This window comes from Camponotus vicinus, unplaced genomic scaffold, assembly GCF_025532165.1.
Source record: "Camponotus vicinus isolate PSW18456_S1 unplaced genomic scaffold, iyCamVici1.0 SCAF_13, whole genome shotgun sequence".
Lineage (NCBI taxonomy): Eukaryota > Metazoa > Arthropoda > Insecta > Hymenoptera > Formicidae > Camponotus > Camponotus vicinus.
The window spans coordinates 15,414,948-15,430,456 of record NW_028141949.1 but is presented as its reverse complement, the minus strand read 5'-3'; the positions used below and the strand labels follow the sequence as shown (position 1 = coordinate 15,430,456).

At 35.0% G+C, this 15,509-nt stretch overlaps 2 protein-coding genes and 1 long non-coding RNA gene across 9 annotated transcripts in view; 2 read left to right on the top strand and 1 right to left on the bottom strand.

The window, feature by feature from the left end:
* Nucleotides 1-953: 953 nt before the first annotated feature.
* LOC145964334 (esterase E4-like) lies at nucleotides 954-4,309 on the top strand. The gene is made up of 9 exons (XM_083086972.1): nucleotides 954-1,095; nucleotides 1,190-1,416; nucleotides 1,518-1,812; nucleotides 1,958-2,143; nucleotides 2,226-2,425; nucleotides 2,581-2,734; nucleotides 2,885-3,208; nucleotides 3,332-3,476; nucleotides 3,552-4,309. The coding sequence occupies exons 2-9, from the start codon at nucleotides 1,282-1,284 to the stop codon at nucleotides 3,694-3,696; spliced, it is 1,584 nt and encodes a 527-aa protein (XP_082943098.1). The 5' UTR covers nucleotides 954-1,095; nucleotides 1,190-1,281; the 3' UTR covers nucleotides 3,697-4,309.
* LOC145964329 (uncharacterized) overlaps nucleotides 3,815-15,509 on the bottom strand; it is a 38,487-nt gene continuing 26,792 nt past the window's right edge. For 3 of the 7 annotated variants that reach the window (XM_083086959.1, XM_083086962.1, XM_083086961.1), the window contains 22 exons: nucleotides 15,331-15,463; nucleotides 13,081-13,249; nucleotides 12,982-13,018; nucleotides 12,768-12,903; nucleotides 12,529-12,685; nucleotides 12,106-12,234; nucleotides 11,658-12,005; nucleotides 11,395-11,560; nucleotides 11,171-11,324; nucleotides 10,960-11,086; nucleotides 10,653-10,853; nucleotides 10,406-10,575; nucleotides 9,457-10,221; nucleotides 8,727-8,889; nucleotides 7,675-8,016; nucleotides 7,223-7,520; nucleotides 6,994-7,135; nucleotides 6,710-6,909; nucleotides 6,420-6,572; nucleotides 6,205-6,328; nucleotides 5,024-5,825; nucleotides 3,815-4,926 (listed from right to left, as the gene is read on the bottom strand). In XM_083086959.1, coding sequence (XP_082943085.1) covers nucleotides 4,703-4,926; nucleotides 5,024-5,825; nucleotides 6,205-6,328; nucleotides 6,420-6,572; nucleotides 6,710-6,909; nucleotides 6,994-7,135; nucleotides 7,223-7,520; nucleotides 7,675-8,016; nucleotides 8,727-8,889; nucleotides 9,457-10,221; nucleotides 10,406-10,575; nucleotides 10,653-10,853; nucleotides 10,960-11,086; nucleotides 11,171-11,324; nucleotides 11,395-11,560; nucleotides 11,658-12,005; nucleotides 12,106-12,234; nucleotides 12,529-12,685; nucleotides 12,768-12,903; nucleotides 12,982-13,018; nucleotides 13,081-13,249; nucleotides 15,331-15,463 — 5,140 coding nt within the window. In that variant the 3' untranslated portion in view covers nucleotides 3,815-4,702. Of the gene's footprint in view, nucleotides 4,927-5,023; nucleotides 5,826-6,204; nucleotides 6,329-6,419; nucleotides 6,573-6,709; nucleotides 6,910-6,993; nucleotides 7,136-7,222; nucleotides 7,521-7,674; nucleotides 8,017-8,726; nucleotides 8,890-9,456; nucleotides 10,222-10,405; nucleotides 10,576-10,652; nucleotides 10,854-10,959; nucleotides 11,087-11,170; nucleotides 11,325-11,394; nucleotides 11,561-11,657; nucleotides 12,006-12,105; nucleotides 12,235-12,406; nucleotides 12,686-12,767; nucleotides 12,904-12,981; nucleotides 13,019-13,080; nucleotides 13,250-15,330; nucleotides 15,464-15,509 lie in introns of those variants that run through there. The other 4 variants (XM_083086960.1, XM_083086964.1, XM_083086963.1 and 1 more) reach the window with 4 other exon arrangements.
* Nucleotides 9,311-14,394, top strand: LOC145964337 (uncharacterized). The gene is made up of 3 exons (XR_014436425.1): nucleotides 9,311-13,268; nucleotides 13,588-13,858; nucleotides 13,942-14,394. It is a non-coding gene; the product is annotated as an uncharacterized LOC145964337 (long non-coding RNA).

Genomic DNA, 15,509 nt, shown 5'->3' with positions numbered 1-15,509 from the left:
TAGATTCAAATTATTGATTAGATTCACTGAGATTAGCCCAATTTTAGAAAGAGACAACATATTTTTGTGGTGTTAGTTTCTCTGTCTATCAATGGCTGCGTTCAGCAGGAAAAGCTCCTTTGCAACTGTTGTAAAATTCGTGAATCTGATTGGTGTATGCTCTTAGATTCAGTCAAAATTAAGAGCATACACCAATCAGGCTCACGAATTTTACAACAGTTGCAAAGCAGCTTTTTCTGCTGAACGCAGCCAATAACAAGAGTGCAAAAATTTAATATGGCCACTGCATTTGACATATCTCTTGATCGATTTTTTTCCCATATCACGCGTTAGACAAAGAAGAAACTACCATGAAAATAAGCTCTCTCTTTCTAAAATTTCATGTCAAACAAGGAGAGAGTGGGAACGCGCGGTCTATATATTGTATGTACATACGTCTATGGATTAGATACAGTGCAATACACTGTAGAAACGATATCATGGATGTACAAATATAGATAGCAAATTTCTTTTAAAGATATTTTTTTTAAATACAATGTTTATAATATAAACTCACATATAACATATAATATAATAGATAATATATAATATATATAATATAATATAATAGCTCATATATAATATAACAGATCAGAGAAATATGTATATGTTATGATTTTAAATATTTTCGAAACATATTTATTATTATAATTTATATATAATATATATATTAATTTTATATATATATATATATATATATATATATATAAATTTATATATAATTTATATATATTTATTATATATAATTCCTATATTATATATAATGAGAAAATAAACGTTTAACGAATAAAAGAAGAAAAAAGTGTTTTAAACGTTTTTTTTATCAGGAAAGAAACGTATCTCTTAATGTTTTTCAAATAGATATTTTAATCAATTAGGAATGTTTTCAAGAGTCGATTATGAAACGTTTCGAAGAGAACATTTGTTTTTGAAACAAATATATGCTACCTGGGATTTTAGTTTTTATTGACAACTGACTTGATCAACATTTTGGAAAACTGAAGATTTCATTGTTTCCAGTTTTACATTTTTGTTGTGTACGTAATGTTACATTGTGTAGGTTATCAATTGTTATGTATAAGAAATATATATATGTACTGCATGATATATATTGCTTATCATTATTTCAATTCAAATATCTCTATTGAAGGTACATAAAGTATAAAGATAACACTATCTAATATATTCTGCATTCTGCTACATGAGTGTCAGACAGTAAAAAGTATTATTTCATATTCCATCATGGAAAGACCGATTGTGACTGTGAAGCAAGGAAAACTACAAGGAATTTTCGAAGATAATGTTCTCGGTTCTCGTTACCTCGCTTTCAAAGGCATACCTTTTGCTGCTCCGCCAGTGGACGAGTTGAGATTTAAGGTATAACTTATTAAATCGCAAAATTATATAATCTTTTATTCATTTTTCTATACGATGTCTATATTTTCATAGAATCGTATTTTACTATTGTTCGAAATTAGGATCCCGAACCTCCGGCTTCTTGGGAAGGTATTCGAGATTCTTCCAAAAATGGTGATATTTGCATACAATGGCAACAATTACCAACTGAAGCGATAATTGGCAGCGAAGATTGTCTTTATCTTAATGTTTACATACCATACAATATCTATCGAACAACACGAAATCCGGTTATGGTGTGGATTCATGGAGGAGCTTATCTTATTGGCAATGGCAATGATATTACCACACGGCCTGATTATCTTATGACAAAAGATATCATTCTAGTATCTATAAATTACAGACTCGGTGCTTTAGGTAAGATTTTGTACTCTTAACTAGATGTATTTCTTTTTTAAGAAAATATAAAAATTTCTTATCGCGTATTTACATTTCAAGATATGTCAAATACACACGCGTTGTTCGCTAATCTACGTACACTATAAAGTTTTCATTTTTCAAGGTTTCTTAAATATTGGTCATGAAGTAGCAAGCGGAAATCAAGGCTTGAAGGATCAAGTTGCCGCATTAAAATGGATCAAGGAAAACATCGAGGCTTTTGGAGGAGATCCGAACAACATCACTATTTTTGGTATTAGTGCAGGCGGTTCATCTGTACATTTACTGATGCTCTCGCCGTTATCTAAAGGTAAGCTTTTAATATTAAAAATAATGACGAAACAATTATTCTTGTTGAAAAAATTAATACTTATCGTTACTCGTATCTCTAGGTCTTTTTCACAAGGCTATTCTTCAGAGCGGTATAGCTACGTGTCCTTGGGCGCTAATAGAGAATGTAGAAGCCAATACTTTTAAGCTTGCTTCAATATTTGGTAATAAGTCTAAGGATCCTAGAGAAGTTATTGAGTTTCTTCAAACGATATCTGCCGCCGAAATCGTCAATGCGCAATCTAAAGTTCTCGCTCCGCAAGTAAATTATTCTTTTTATACATATTTATTTTATTTTATCTCTAATATTGAATTAACTTAATTATTTAATGTTCCAGGAATTATTTATATATTTTAAGTATTATAATAAATTTATGATACCTGTTATTCGTAATTATATTTAAAAATATTTTGTAGGAAGCGCGCATTTGTAATATACCGTTTGGACCTACGATCGATAAGAAATCCAAAAGATCTTTTCTGCCATGCCCTCTTTCTCAACTTGATGATGATAATGATATACCAATTATAGTTGGTTTTACTTCTCATGAATATATCATGTTTTTTAAAGGTATCAGAAATGTTCGAATTTAGTGACATTTAATGAATTTAGTTACATGTGCTGAAACACACACATTGTGCATTTTGTTTGAATTTTCATAATATTTATGTAATGAGTCTATTTTTCTTAAATTAATAGATTGTTCTTCTCTGCTCACAGATACTAGCGAAAAATTTTTAAATGCAAAGTACGCGGATATAGAGCTTCTGCTAAAAAAGTTTACAAACTCACAAGACTCAGAAAAGATAACGCGATTGACGGAGCAAGTTAAACAGCATTATTTTCATGATAAGTCATTTACTAAAGAGAGTATTCCATCTTTTGTACAATTCCTGAGTGATTTGTGGTTTTCTATTCCTGTTAAAAATTTTGTAAATAATCAAAGAAGAAAGAAGCACGCACCGATCTACTACTATAATTTTTCCTATGTCGGAAATGAAATGACTATCACAAAACTCTTGTTAAATAATCTGCCTATGATTGGTAAATGTACAATTTATAAAATTTTTAGATTGGCCGAAATCGAATCTTCACTATTTGTTTAGTGGTACATAATTTTTGTGTTATTTAATTTTATGTTATGTAATTAATATTTTAATATTTTAGGAGCCTCTCACACTGACGATATGTCATATCTTTTTTACCAACCAAAGTGTAAAGTCGATGATCCTAAACCGCCAGCGATAGGTACAAAAGATCGGGAAGTATCAGAAATTCTTACGAAAATGTGGGCTAATTTTGCAAAAACAGGGTAAGTTATAAATTCTCATAAACCATTTGTTAAACATTGTATCTTAAAATAAAAAAATATTTGCTCATTTTCTAGAAATCCTACACCTGTCGTTGATGAGAATATAAGTACTATTTGGCTACCAGCAACAGCTGATAGCTTTAATTACTTGGATATTGGTGACACTCTTCAACTTTTAACAATTACTGATGATGGCATATTCGGCGATTTAGAGATATAAAAATTGCACAAATATTAAGTAAGTTGATTGAAATTTTAATAGTTATAGAGAATTTATATAGATTATAAACATTCTTTAATACTTAATTTAATGTATGTCATATTAAATAATAAATATCTTTCTCATGTATAGGAATATTTATTAATACAATTCAAATACATAGATAATCCTTTATTTCTCTATGTAAATAACTTATAAATAGATTACAGACGTTGTCCGTCTCATCTTTGCAATACAACTGCAGGGATATGTTTGCAAAAATAATCATTTTTGATTTAATAGAGTGCACTTATGCGCGTTCCCAGCATAAGTATATTATTATACTTTACTGGAGAGTATTATACCAGATATATATATTATATCAATCATCAAGAAATATATTGTATATTTTCAATTACGCATTTTTTAAAAATGTTTTACATATGTATTATAAAATATGCTGTATTTAACAAAAGTATCGATCGCGTGCACATAAATATCTATATATAGCACTGATTTTCAAAATTATATTGAGAACTGAAATCTATTTTTAATGTAGCATAAAAATATTCTTTCAATTTGCGAATGTAATTATAATATTAGCGTTTAAATAGGAAAAAAATTAAGAAACAAATTGCGCAGATTCTGAGAGCTGAATTTTCTCTCAAACTCGTTGCTTTCTCATAAAGGTTTTTTTATCAAAAATGAAAATGACCACTCACAAGTGCTTCTCTCTTCGTCAAAACGACTTTGATATTGATATAATTGATAAAACAATTTATATTTATTTTTTAATGTCAGGAACGCGAGCAAGGATTATGACTTCAACAGGTGTATGTTCAACAGATTGTATGTCACTACTTTACATACGTATATGTGCGTAAAGAACAATATCTCTATATATTCGTGATTTCTCGTAAACAATGCATTTCTATATCGATAACGATGCATTTCTATCTTGAAAGTGATACGAAGTTCTATTTACTTTGTATTTTATTCAATGCCAGGGTATTTTCGACAGATATTTTTATTTATTCCAGAACGCGAAAGCTTTCTGTATTCTTTCATTGTGTGGCTTTCCTGTGACCAAAGTGGCAGGATACGCGCGTTGCGGAACCTGTGAATTGTCCGATTTCGATGTTCCACTCTCTCTTTCGAATATCTTGGCCGTGCGACTTACCTTTCCGGTTGGAAGGAATCTATCGTGGTTACGTCCGCTTAATATCCTTGCATTCGTACTCTCATCGGCAACTGTAAAATTGTAAAATTTTAATAATATTGTTTCATTAAACGTGATGAATGATTATCGATATTATGAGCAAGAAAAGTTAATCGCGCTTACACACACCTTTCCGCACAGGATTAGTTTCACACGAAGCTTTAGTCACGTCACTCTTTGCAACTACCTTGTCGTTACTCGCAATAATTCCGGAATCGTGAAGAGGATTTTTTTGGTCTTGTGATAAACTTGCTACGTGTGTGATCCTCGTAGAACTTTGTCGATTTTCTTCCTTCCTGAACGTTTGTTTACTTTCTCGGTTGTGAGTCTCATGATCTACTTCTTCTACGATAGTAGACCCTATTTCTAGTTCATCCATTTGTAATGAGGATGTCATCTGGTTCGAACCGCAATCACCTATTCCGGAATCACGTGAATCGCCACGAAATACCCTGTGCAATGCTTGTGATTTCGGAATAGTATCCATTTGGGAAGATTTTTCGATTAATTCCTTGTCACTTTTCTCGTTCTCCTTCGACGCTAAAATTTCCAGACGCGTCGTGACGTCCTTTATTTTTGGAATTAATTCGATATGCAATTTAGACGTTTTTTCTTCGACCTGATTTGAAAGATCACTTAAGCTTTCTTCCTTGGTCGGTGTCTCTTCTAGTTCGGTATTTATTTCAATCACTTCATAAGTGGGATGCGTCCATGATTCTGTCTCAGCAGAATTTTCTTTCGCGTCTGTCACGACATGTTCCGTATCTTCGTCGATAGCAGTGCGAATTGATTTAACTCTATCATCAGAATATTGCATGTCGAATCGTTGCTCGAGCGTAGGTGACGACTCTGCCGTTGCTGTGGGACTGAGTCTACTGTTTGCCGAAAGAATAGCCATTCTTCCCAGTGCGCGAATGGCATTTCCTGTTTTCTGTTGAAATAAATAGCGCAACGCGTGCACACGCAACATTTATAAACACATGCTGAGATTATTTAAAAAACAATATCTCAAACTACACAAAAGCTACGCTATTAAGTATCGATTGATGTTATGTTTTATTGCGATAAATTGAGTTAATCGATTTTAAAGAAAAATCAACGTGAAAACACATTTCAAATAAGTATCAATTAAATTTTTGTTTTTTAATTTTTAATGGAACATGCCATCTCCTGGATATTCCTTGTTTTGAAAAGGATATATTGATCTATCTCTTCATATATTTACATTTTGTTATGTTTTACTCAGTATTTAATGTTACACAAAGCAATAATTAAAATTTTAATTTTCAGAAAAATCTATTGATCCATACCTGCCATTTTCTTCGTATAATGAACTTCTTTAATTTTTCAGTCGGCAAAACTATTCTGCTCATTGTTGCAACGTGTTGCGCTATCCATGGATGTTCTAAACACTCTGTGGCTGACATACGTAATCTGTGTCGAAAAAATCATAAAGAGGAGATTTAAATTTATCTGAATCTAAAGCTAAATATTTCTTAGAATATGAAAAATATTAAAAATGTACTCTTTTCGTTTAATTAGTAATTCGCTAATAAAATCCTTGGCGTTATTCGATATAGCATCGAAAGCTTCGTCTTCTAAATCATAATCCGCTCGTGTAATATTAGCAAAGGTCTCGGCATCGTTATCTCCCATGAATGGCGATAAACCGGTGAGTCTATGCATAATAACGGTTAATTAGTCCAATATATTATCGTTTAAATAATTTATTATTTTTCTAATTATTTTTAAATATAATTATTAAAATTAAAATTAAAATTAAATCAATTAAAATAAAAAATAATTAATACTTACAGGACATAACAAATTACACCGACGCTCCACATATCGGACTCGGTGCCGATAGGCTCGTAACTTATGATTTCCGGTGGAATGAATTCCGGTGTTCCAAAAAGCACTCTAATCGGTGTGTCGGATTTTAAAGTTTGGGCCAATCCAAAGTCGATCAATTTAATCTGATGAGAAGTACGCGTACGGCACATTATATTTTCGGGCTGTAAGATAAAACAAGTTACTCTGTTTAACTCGAATATATATATCACAAATTAATAATTTATTATCATCTGCGAAAAACATACTTTTAAATCAAGATGTACGATTTTGTTCTTATGCATATACTCGACTCCCTGACAAATTTGTCGCATGAAGAGGATACTGTCTCTCTCGGTTAAAGTAAAATCATCAGCTACTACCCTCTCGAATAGTTCTCCACCTGAAATACTAAAATAAAAAAACAAGATTGGAATATTATTAAAATTTAATACGCAAATAATTAAGATATAGTGATTGATATCGTATACTACTTACTATTCCGTGATCAGTATAGTTTCTCGAGGACTTTCGTAAGCAGCAGCCAATAGTAGAAGCTTAGGATGCCTTAATAAGTTCATAATTTTGATTTCTTCGCGCACCTGTTCGCGATCTTTCGCTTTGATTGTTTTGACAAATTTAGCAGCGAAACTCATGCTCGTCTCTTGCTCGATGACTTTTTTAACTATACCGTATCGGCCCTTCCCTAATTCTTCAAGAACACTATATTTTTCTCCGAACAATTTCCCCTCTTCCGGTTCTACTATACGAGCCGCAAAGCTCGGCTCGAATTCATCTAAAAAATAAAACGATTATTTCTTAATGGTTATTAATTAATTAATTTTTTACTGCACATTTATTAAAATAATTTTTTAGATTTAAAAAAAATAATTGTATGTAATATAAAATATTATAAAGTCGTATCTCTCCGCTTAAGAATAAATTATCACCTTCTTCCTCCTCTTGCAACATTGTTTCTCCTTCCTTCGGAATTCTGACAGAATCTGATTCCATGCTTGGATCGCTGAGACCGTGAATATTTTCCGCTCGGACGCGGAAACGGTAACTCTCGCCCGGAATCACTAAATTCGTCTCAGCTGAAGATACCGTATGACTCAGCGAATAACAAGACTCGGCAATTACCATCCACGTGCTTTCACCTGCGTGTTTTGCTTCTACCGTATATCCGATTACCGTGCGACCTCCGTCGTAAGGTGGCGATCTCCAAACGATCGTAGCTTGGCTAGTGCTAAGGTTCACACTCGGTTTATCCGCGATTGGCTCAGGTGGACCTGAATAGAAACCAGAATTTCTTTTTCAGCGCATCTTCATCCTCGTAAAAATCAGTAAATAAATAAATAATATATTTATGGTACACGCTGCTCTCTCACTTTATAAATATTATCGACGCGCGATTAATTCAGATTTTATAGATAACTTTACGAAACGTCAAGCACAGACTCGGAGCGCGATTGCGTGCGTTTTGAAACAAATCTGCATGTCATTACGTTACGTCGTTAAGATACATCGCGCATATCACTTCTCTCTCGCGGTACACGCGTCTTTTCACCGACAGACTTATGTTAGACATCGCAGTCTCGAGGAAAGAGGAAGTGGAGGTGGAATGCTGATGGGGGAGGAAGCGCGGGAAGGAGGAATTATTGCGCGGTGTGTCACGTGAGATTGCTGTCTACCTTGTACGCGAGGAAAGGAACTGGACCGTGCAACACGCATTTACGCACGTGGAATAATGGAACGATATCTCGTTCTACATATTATACGAGCGCGTGGAACACGCGATCGTTTCAAAAGATTCTTATTTACCGAACATTGTTATCGATCAAAGAAACACACTGATGCTCCGCGTGTAATTGGACTTAATTAAGCCAAGGTCGAATCGAGCAGCGCCGAGTCATGATCTAATAACGTGTAATAAATTTTCAAATACGAATCGCTGGAGGAAGCGAACGAACATATATGTATAAAAATGAATGATACGTACCTTCCACAGCTAAACTAAAGAATCTTCGTTCTTTGCCCAGTAGATTTTCCACTGAGACTTCGTATTTTCCAGCGTGATCGTACGTCACATCGTCTAGTGTCAGGCAAGACGTACCGTTTCCGCTGATTATCTTAATCTTCTCATCCGGTTGCAGTTCGCGATTCTTAAATTAAAATAAAAATGTTTCGTTGTATATGAAATACATCAAAGTTATCATCGAGATACTAATGTAACACAAATAAAATTGATTGATGCCAGCTGCGCAAGTAGCTGTACGGCACTGACGCCCGAATAATGATGACCGAAATGTATATATCTCGATTAGCTTTCCAGAAATTTACACATGTGGCACATATTGGTGGGGATTTTATACGTATTATAATAAGAAATGGTTTCAACATATTTCTCGCGGCTAAAGATAAGCAAACGATCATCTTGAATAATTGACAATATTAATTTCTGTATAGGAAAATTATGCTAGTGTGTTCATCTGCATCGTGGAGACTTGGAGACCGATAGAATCTCGCTTAGATTAAATGGTGTGATTGCATTAATTATATCGAAGTAGTTTATAATTATAATTTCGAAACAGAACGTCTATTATGAGCAACAGTTGCCTCTTTCATACACAAAATTTGCTCGCGCGAGAATCAGAATTACATGTCATATTGTTAGAACATTTCTAACTCGGTACTAATCAATAAAGTACAAACGAGGAAAGCAAACTTACCACTCGAAGCCACTTGACCGTCGGTTCGGGTCGTCCCTGATAAGTTATTATGACTACTGCGCTGTTTCCTCTAAATACGGCGATGTCAGCTGGATCTTTTATTATTGTAGCTTTCATCGATTCTTCTACGAGCGATTTCGCACATTCTTCGTTCGATACGACATTAGTATCTTGGTGAAATTGCTCCGGTTTCTTAGATGATAATAACTTTATCGAAATGTCTACTTCATTTATTTCGTTTGACGAAGATGATAACTTTAGATCGTTTGACATTTCTGCGTTACTATCTAAATTCTTTGTAATTTTTTGCGATAAATTGTTTTCAAAGCGTGATTTCCGATTATCAGCTGACGCATTATTAAGAATGCGTTTTCTTACTGGCAAAGGAGAAATATTTTTAGTACACGATACGATTCGCCGAGGAAACGACGATGATCTGATTCGCATCGGCGATTCCTCACGTCCTCGTCGACGTTTCAATAACGATAACTCCGTGATTTTTTCTGACATGCCTGTGTTATTATTATTCGTCAGCGATAGCTTAGCCTGTGGATGAGATTGAATATCTTCGGGCTTTGTCATTACAGAAACCGACGGAAGGCTTCTGTCGATAGAATCGTGTAGCGGACGTTGTAACTGCAGTTTAGCAGTGCAACTGATGGATGGACCCTTTCCATTCACGGAGACTGTGCATCGAATCTCTCCTGTCTCGCGCGACGATATGTCGCGTATTCTTAAGATGCTGACGTTGCCATCTCTTTCGATCTTTAAACATATAAATATATAAATATATAAATATATAAATATATATATATATATATATAAATATATATATATAAATATATATATAAATATATAAATGACAATTAACAGCAAGTGTGCAAAATAATGTTTAATTAAGAATTAATGCGTATTTAATTACGTATCTTATATTTTTTATTTTACATACTTTACACTTTGCATTTTCTCTAGCATCTTTTCCGTTAATCGTCCAAACAAGTTCCATGGTTTTTTCACACTGCATTCGGGCACAGAAACAAGCGGTACCACCTTTAACGGCGATTACTGACAGTGGAGTCTTTGTAAATTGTAATGCCAATTTTGGGGCGTCCTTGTAGTCTGTTTCAAAACATTGAAAGCGCTTTAACTAAAGGATCTAATAACAAAGAATATTTAAAAATGAAAATAAATCAGACCTTGAACAGCAAAAAGACTATTGCAGGACGCAACACCGAAATCGTTTCGCACGACACAGGTGTATTCACCGGCATCTCGCGGGCGAACCTGAGATAATCTAAGAGCAACTCCGCCGTCTCCATATATAACGTATCTATAATAATCGTTGTCAGGTAATTCGCGACCGTCCTTGAACCAAGTGATCGTGAAAGGAGGTGTACCTGAGAAACAAAAGTAAATATAACATATCTCATTGAAATTATATTTCATTATTTTTTTCGAAAGCGCAGCTAAGTGACTATATTTAAAGATTAAGATAAATTCTACCTGTGACTCCTGCCTGAAATTCATAGCAATGATTTTCCATGACAATCGACTCTTCCGGCAACGATCGTAGAAATCGCGGTGCGTTCTTATCCGCGATAGACGAGTCACGCGGATCTAATACGGTTACCTGATGAGGATAAGTTAAAGAAATCACGTAACGCGAAGAAGCTACTGACAAATAATTAATAATTCATAATGAGCATTCATTCACCTGACAGCTACTTTTCGTTGATCCGAGGACGTTAGTCGCTACGCACGTATATTCACCCGCGTCACTGGCCTTTACTTTCGATATTTCGATTTTGGCTGTCGTGCCGTCAAAGTATCTCTTTATTCTAGCGGATCGTTCCAACGGTCGTCCGTTTCTACATAAAATTTATAAATAATATTTTATTGCAAATCAAAATTATATCGATAAAGTCTCTACGTTTTTACCTGTACCACGTCGGCGTTACACTCGGTGTTCCTCTTATACGGCATTCCAGCTGCAAACGTTCGCTTATTCTGCTGGTAGTCGACAGAAGGCTCCGATCGAACGAAGGATAAGTCCTAGGTGAGGCGCTTCTAGTCCTGATAGTCCGACTTGTCGATTCATATCGATCTTTTCACAAATTTAATATTAGAAGAAAAAAAAGATTTATATGAAATATAGGAAGAAATGTGTGTGTATATTTTTTCTCTGTAAGATGTATACGTACTTATTACTTCCAGACGAGCACTGGCTTCGATCCGGCCAAAATCGTTCTCCGCCGTCACTCTGTAGAGACCAGCATCCTCTCGCATTACGTCCACGATCTCAAGTATCTTCACGTCGTCTCGTTCCTTGATGGAGATCCTCGCGCTCGGTGTCACGATGGTACCATTCTTGTCCCATCTTACCCAGGGCGCGGGATGACCGACCACCGCGCACTGGAAACGCACAGTCTCGCCTTCCTGAACCAGACGATTGTACGGCACCGCGTAAAATTTCGGCGGGCAAACCTTCGGTCGCCTCGACGACGTGCCGCCTCGCGGCAGAACTTGCGGTGATCTGAACTCGCGTCCATCTGAAAACAATTTCTCTCGTTCAATTATCTCTTCCATTTTATCACCTTACTTATATTAATATTTTCCTCTTTAAATTTCTAGGTCGAGCTTTTAGCTTACGTGAGACCGCTGGTGACAAGCTCCTGATTGGCGTCGATCGCGGCGTCGATCTTGGTGTTGATCCTGCGGACAGCAGACCTACTGGCCTCGTCAATCTTTGACTCAGTGTACTTTCCTTTCCCTCGGGTACTACGACACAGATATCGATTCGGAATATTTGAGGTGATAAATTTATTTATATACGAATATATTTGAGATTATAAGTTCTGACTTGTATGTATGTGTGTGACATGAGTTTAACGCGGATACGTCGCACGAAAGTAAAAAAAACTATGATTATCTTGAATTTAGTCATGCTTACGTTACATAATTTTCGAATGTGACCGCATATTAGCATAACAAAGTCAATTCAAGGAGATGGTCACGATTCGCGGTGCGTCTTTATTCGGAATGCTTTTGTAAAGCAGTCTCGAGGATTATTACCATCCACAACCAGACACGCCGATGTGTACGCCTTTCCAAGGTCGTTGTAAGCCACACACGTGTACTCTCCCTCATCCTCCGGATAGACGTGCTGAATACTTAATCGCGCCGTTTCGCCGTCAAATTCGGCGGCGAAATCGCCCATCATAGATATAATCTAACGAAAGATATTTTATATTTTATGTTACACTTTTTATCTCTAACCGCGAGTGACTATTAATAAGGCATTTTCTTATTACTTTGCCTCCTCGTTCCCAGCGAATCAATGGCGGTTCCGGCGTCGCGTAAACTTTACACTCTAGAGAGACAGCGTCACCGTCGCAACACCTGAGATCTCGCAGTTCCCTCTTTATAATCGGCAGGGTCATCACTTTTCTACAGAGTTTAATGTTTCATTAGTGAAAAGATAAATAATATATCTTACATATAATTATAATTATGCAAGCAACTTACCCGTGAGATTTTTGCGTCTGTTCCTCTTTGCCTTGACCTGAAAAAATCGTTGTTGATTGAATGCGCGATGTAAACTAAAATTTCATGTTCGCGTCTCACCTTTGGCATAAATTTGCAGGGAAATTATAGCTTTAGCTTCCCCATGGCAGTTGCGAGCGATCACGGAATACGTTCCAGTGAAGTCGAGCTTGGCGTAAGGGATTTCCAATCGATATTGTGGTCCTGCGCCCACCAGCCGGAAGTGAGGCGCGTCCTTGTAATAATCGGGCTGCAAGAACGTGCAAAAGGTAATATGAATATTCAAGAATCTAAGGTTGCGAGTAACGCAAATACTTGTAAATTCAATCGGGCTAGAATGCTATACATCACGAATGTTTATACTACTTCTTATCGAAGCTCTCTGTTCTCGCTTACCTCACACATGTGAGTTTTATCGCTGACGACAATAACATGCATAACTCAGCTAGAGCGACATTACATCGTCGAGAGCGAATATAAAGGAATAATTTTAAATAATGATTTAATGTCAAATTAATACTTTTACGACATTATCCTTCATCAACAGCGTTAAATAAAAATCATAATAAACAACGAAATTGTTTGTAGGATAATATTTACGGTTTCCTCGAACATGATGCATTGCATATAATTGAATGTCTCGTGGTTTCCAACGTGCTCGAAGTATTGACAGACTTTAGAAGTTAGCTCTTACGTAAGATTACGAGACGGGGTTAAAACTCAGCATGCGGTGCGTTGCTGGAAGTGGAAAAGAGCAAGAAAAGACAAGTGAGAGATGTCTTCGTCATGGTTCTAGCCCATATAGGGAGCGAAAGTCGAACAGATCGTTGCAGACCGATCTCCTGGTTGTGCGTATTACGTGAGTACCAATGAGTATATTACCGTTTCTCGTAATACACTCTTGTTCCTCATGAATTTAAAGATCTCGATTTCCATTAATAGCGTCTAGACAAGCTGAAAGCCGCACAATTTTTCACCCTTGGATTGAGATCGTGACATAATGAACCCTCCGAGACACATCTATCTTACACCTGTCGTATTATGGTTCGCCTACGTTTCAATTTATGCGGAGGATACTTCCTGATTGCGAAAGCCAGGCGCCATAAATTATCAATTGCAGACACTTGCAAGGACTTTCGGTAATGTCATTATAAATATATATATGAAAATAATTATACATATGTTAGAAAAAAAATTGTTTATATTTGTATGTAATTTGTATGTAAAATTCAAATTTAATTTACTTGTTTAGAGGGAGAATCAATTTTCGATTTTTCTTAAATTTCATGGTTTCGCTTTGATCATATTTGATTTAAATTATTTAAATACAAACAATATATAATATATGAAATTCCGAGAAAGGATAGATTTGTGCGGTAGTTTTCAACACAAATAAATTTTAACATATATATATTTAATAATTTATTTTAAATCTGCACCCCATGCGAATTTTTTTATTTGTTTTTATAAAATTGTTTAATTTTACCTCTTTTGGCTAATAAATTATTTAAATGTTATACTTACCCTATTATGTTCCACATGGATTTAATTCTTCTGAGTGAATATTATTTAGATTAATTAATGCTTTTTTGTTGCTTGTCAGAAATGTTGAATCTTACAAAAGAAACACAATCAAATATATAATAAAAATAATAATTCACGTGTCATACACATAAAATGCATTGCGCGAGGCATCGTATAGCTGATTAAAAGTGTTCGTTCGTTAAAGTTGCGCGACACGACTGTTTTGCCGCTCGTTACAGTGCTGATCCATCGACGAAGAAAGCCGACGACAAAAGTGGGGAGGATACTGTATACACTTCGTGATTATGCAAATATTTCGGAATAATGCAAATGTGCAGATGTTTCTGTGCGATTAAAAAATGCATCACTTCCTACTTTGAATTATCATATATTATCGATTGATATAGTACGAATTCTTTTCCCGAGTGTCTTATTCTTTTGTTCGCATTAAAAAAATATAATGTGCAACGCACGTTGTTACCATTTATAGAACCATTCAATGTCAATGCCATTTACTTGACGCATACAATACATTTTGCTTCTATGGGTATAATATGCTTTGTTATGTGATCACTTTTTTTTTTAATATACTTTGACTCATATAATACGTAGCAGTAGATACACATCATGCACTCATTTGCATAATATTTATTTCGATCTATCATCAATCATCCATAATTTAATTATGATTAATTAAGAGCTATATAAAATTTTCTTTGTTTTTTAATTTAATCATTGATTATGAAACTTTTATTTAGAAAGAGGCAGAGCATCACAAATATAATGAATTCGTAAAATTTTGCTTACCTTAAGAAAATCGCGCAGCCATATTACTTCGGGCTTAGGATCTCCGACGACTTCGCAGAGTATGATGACTGTATCACCCTCAACTGCTTCGGTCGATAGTGGTTTCGTGACGAAAAGTGGCTCTTTGGAATATCTAAGGAAAAGAGAAGCGATTATGTATTTTTCTACTTTGTATTGTC

What these genes read in the sequence shown, in the direction of transcription:
- LOC145964334 (XM_083086972.1), top strand. Translation starts at nt 1,282, where the DNA reads ATGGAAAGACCGATTGTGACTGTGAAGCAAGGAAAACTACAAGGAATT. An exon ending in GCTCTCGCCGTTATCTAAAG is followed by an intron (nt 2,144 to 2,225) that starts GTAAGCTTTTAA and finishes TCGTATCTCTAG; the next exon opens with GTCTTTTTCACAAGGCTATT. An exon ending in CTAAAGTTCTCGCTCCGCAA is followed by an intron (nt 2,426 to 2,580) that starts GTAAATTATTCT and finishes AATATTTTGTAG; the next exon opens with GAAGCGCGCATTTGTAATAT.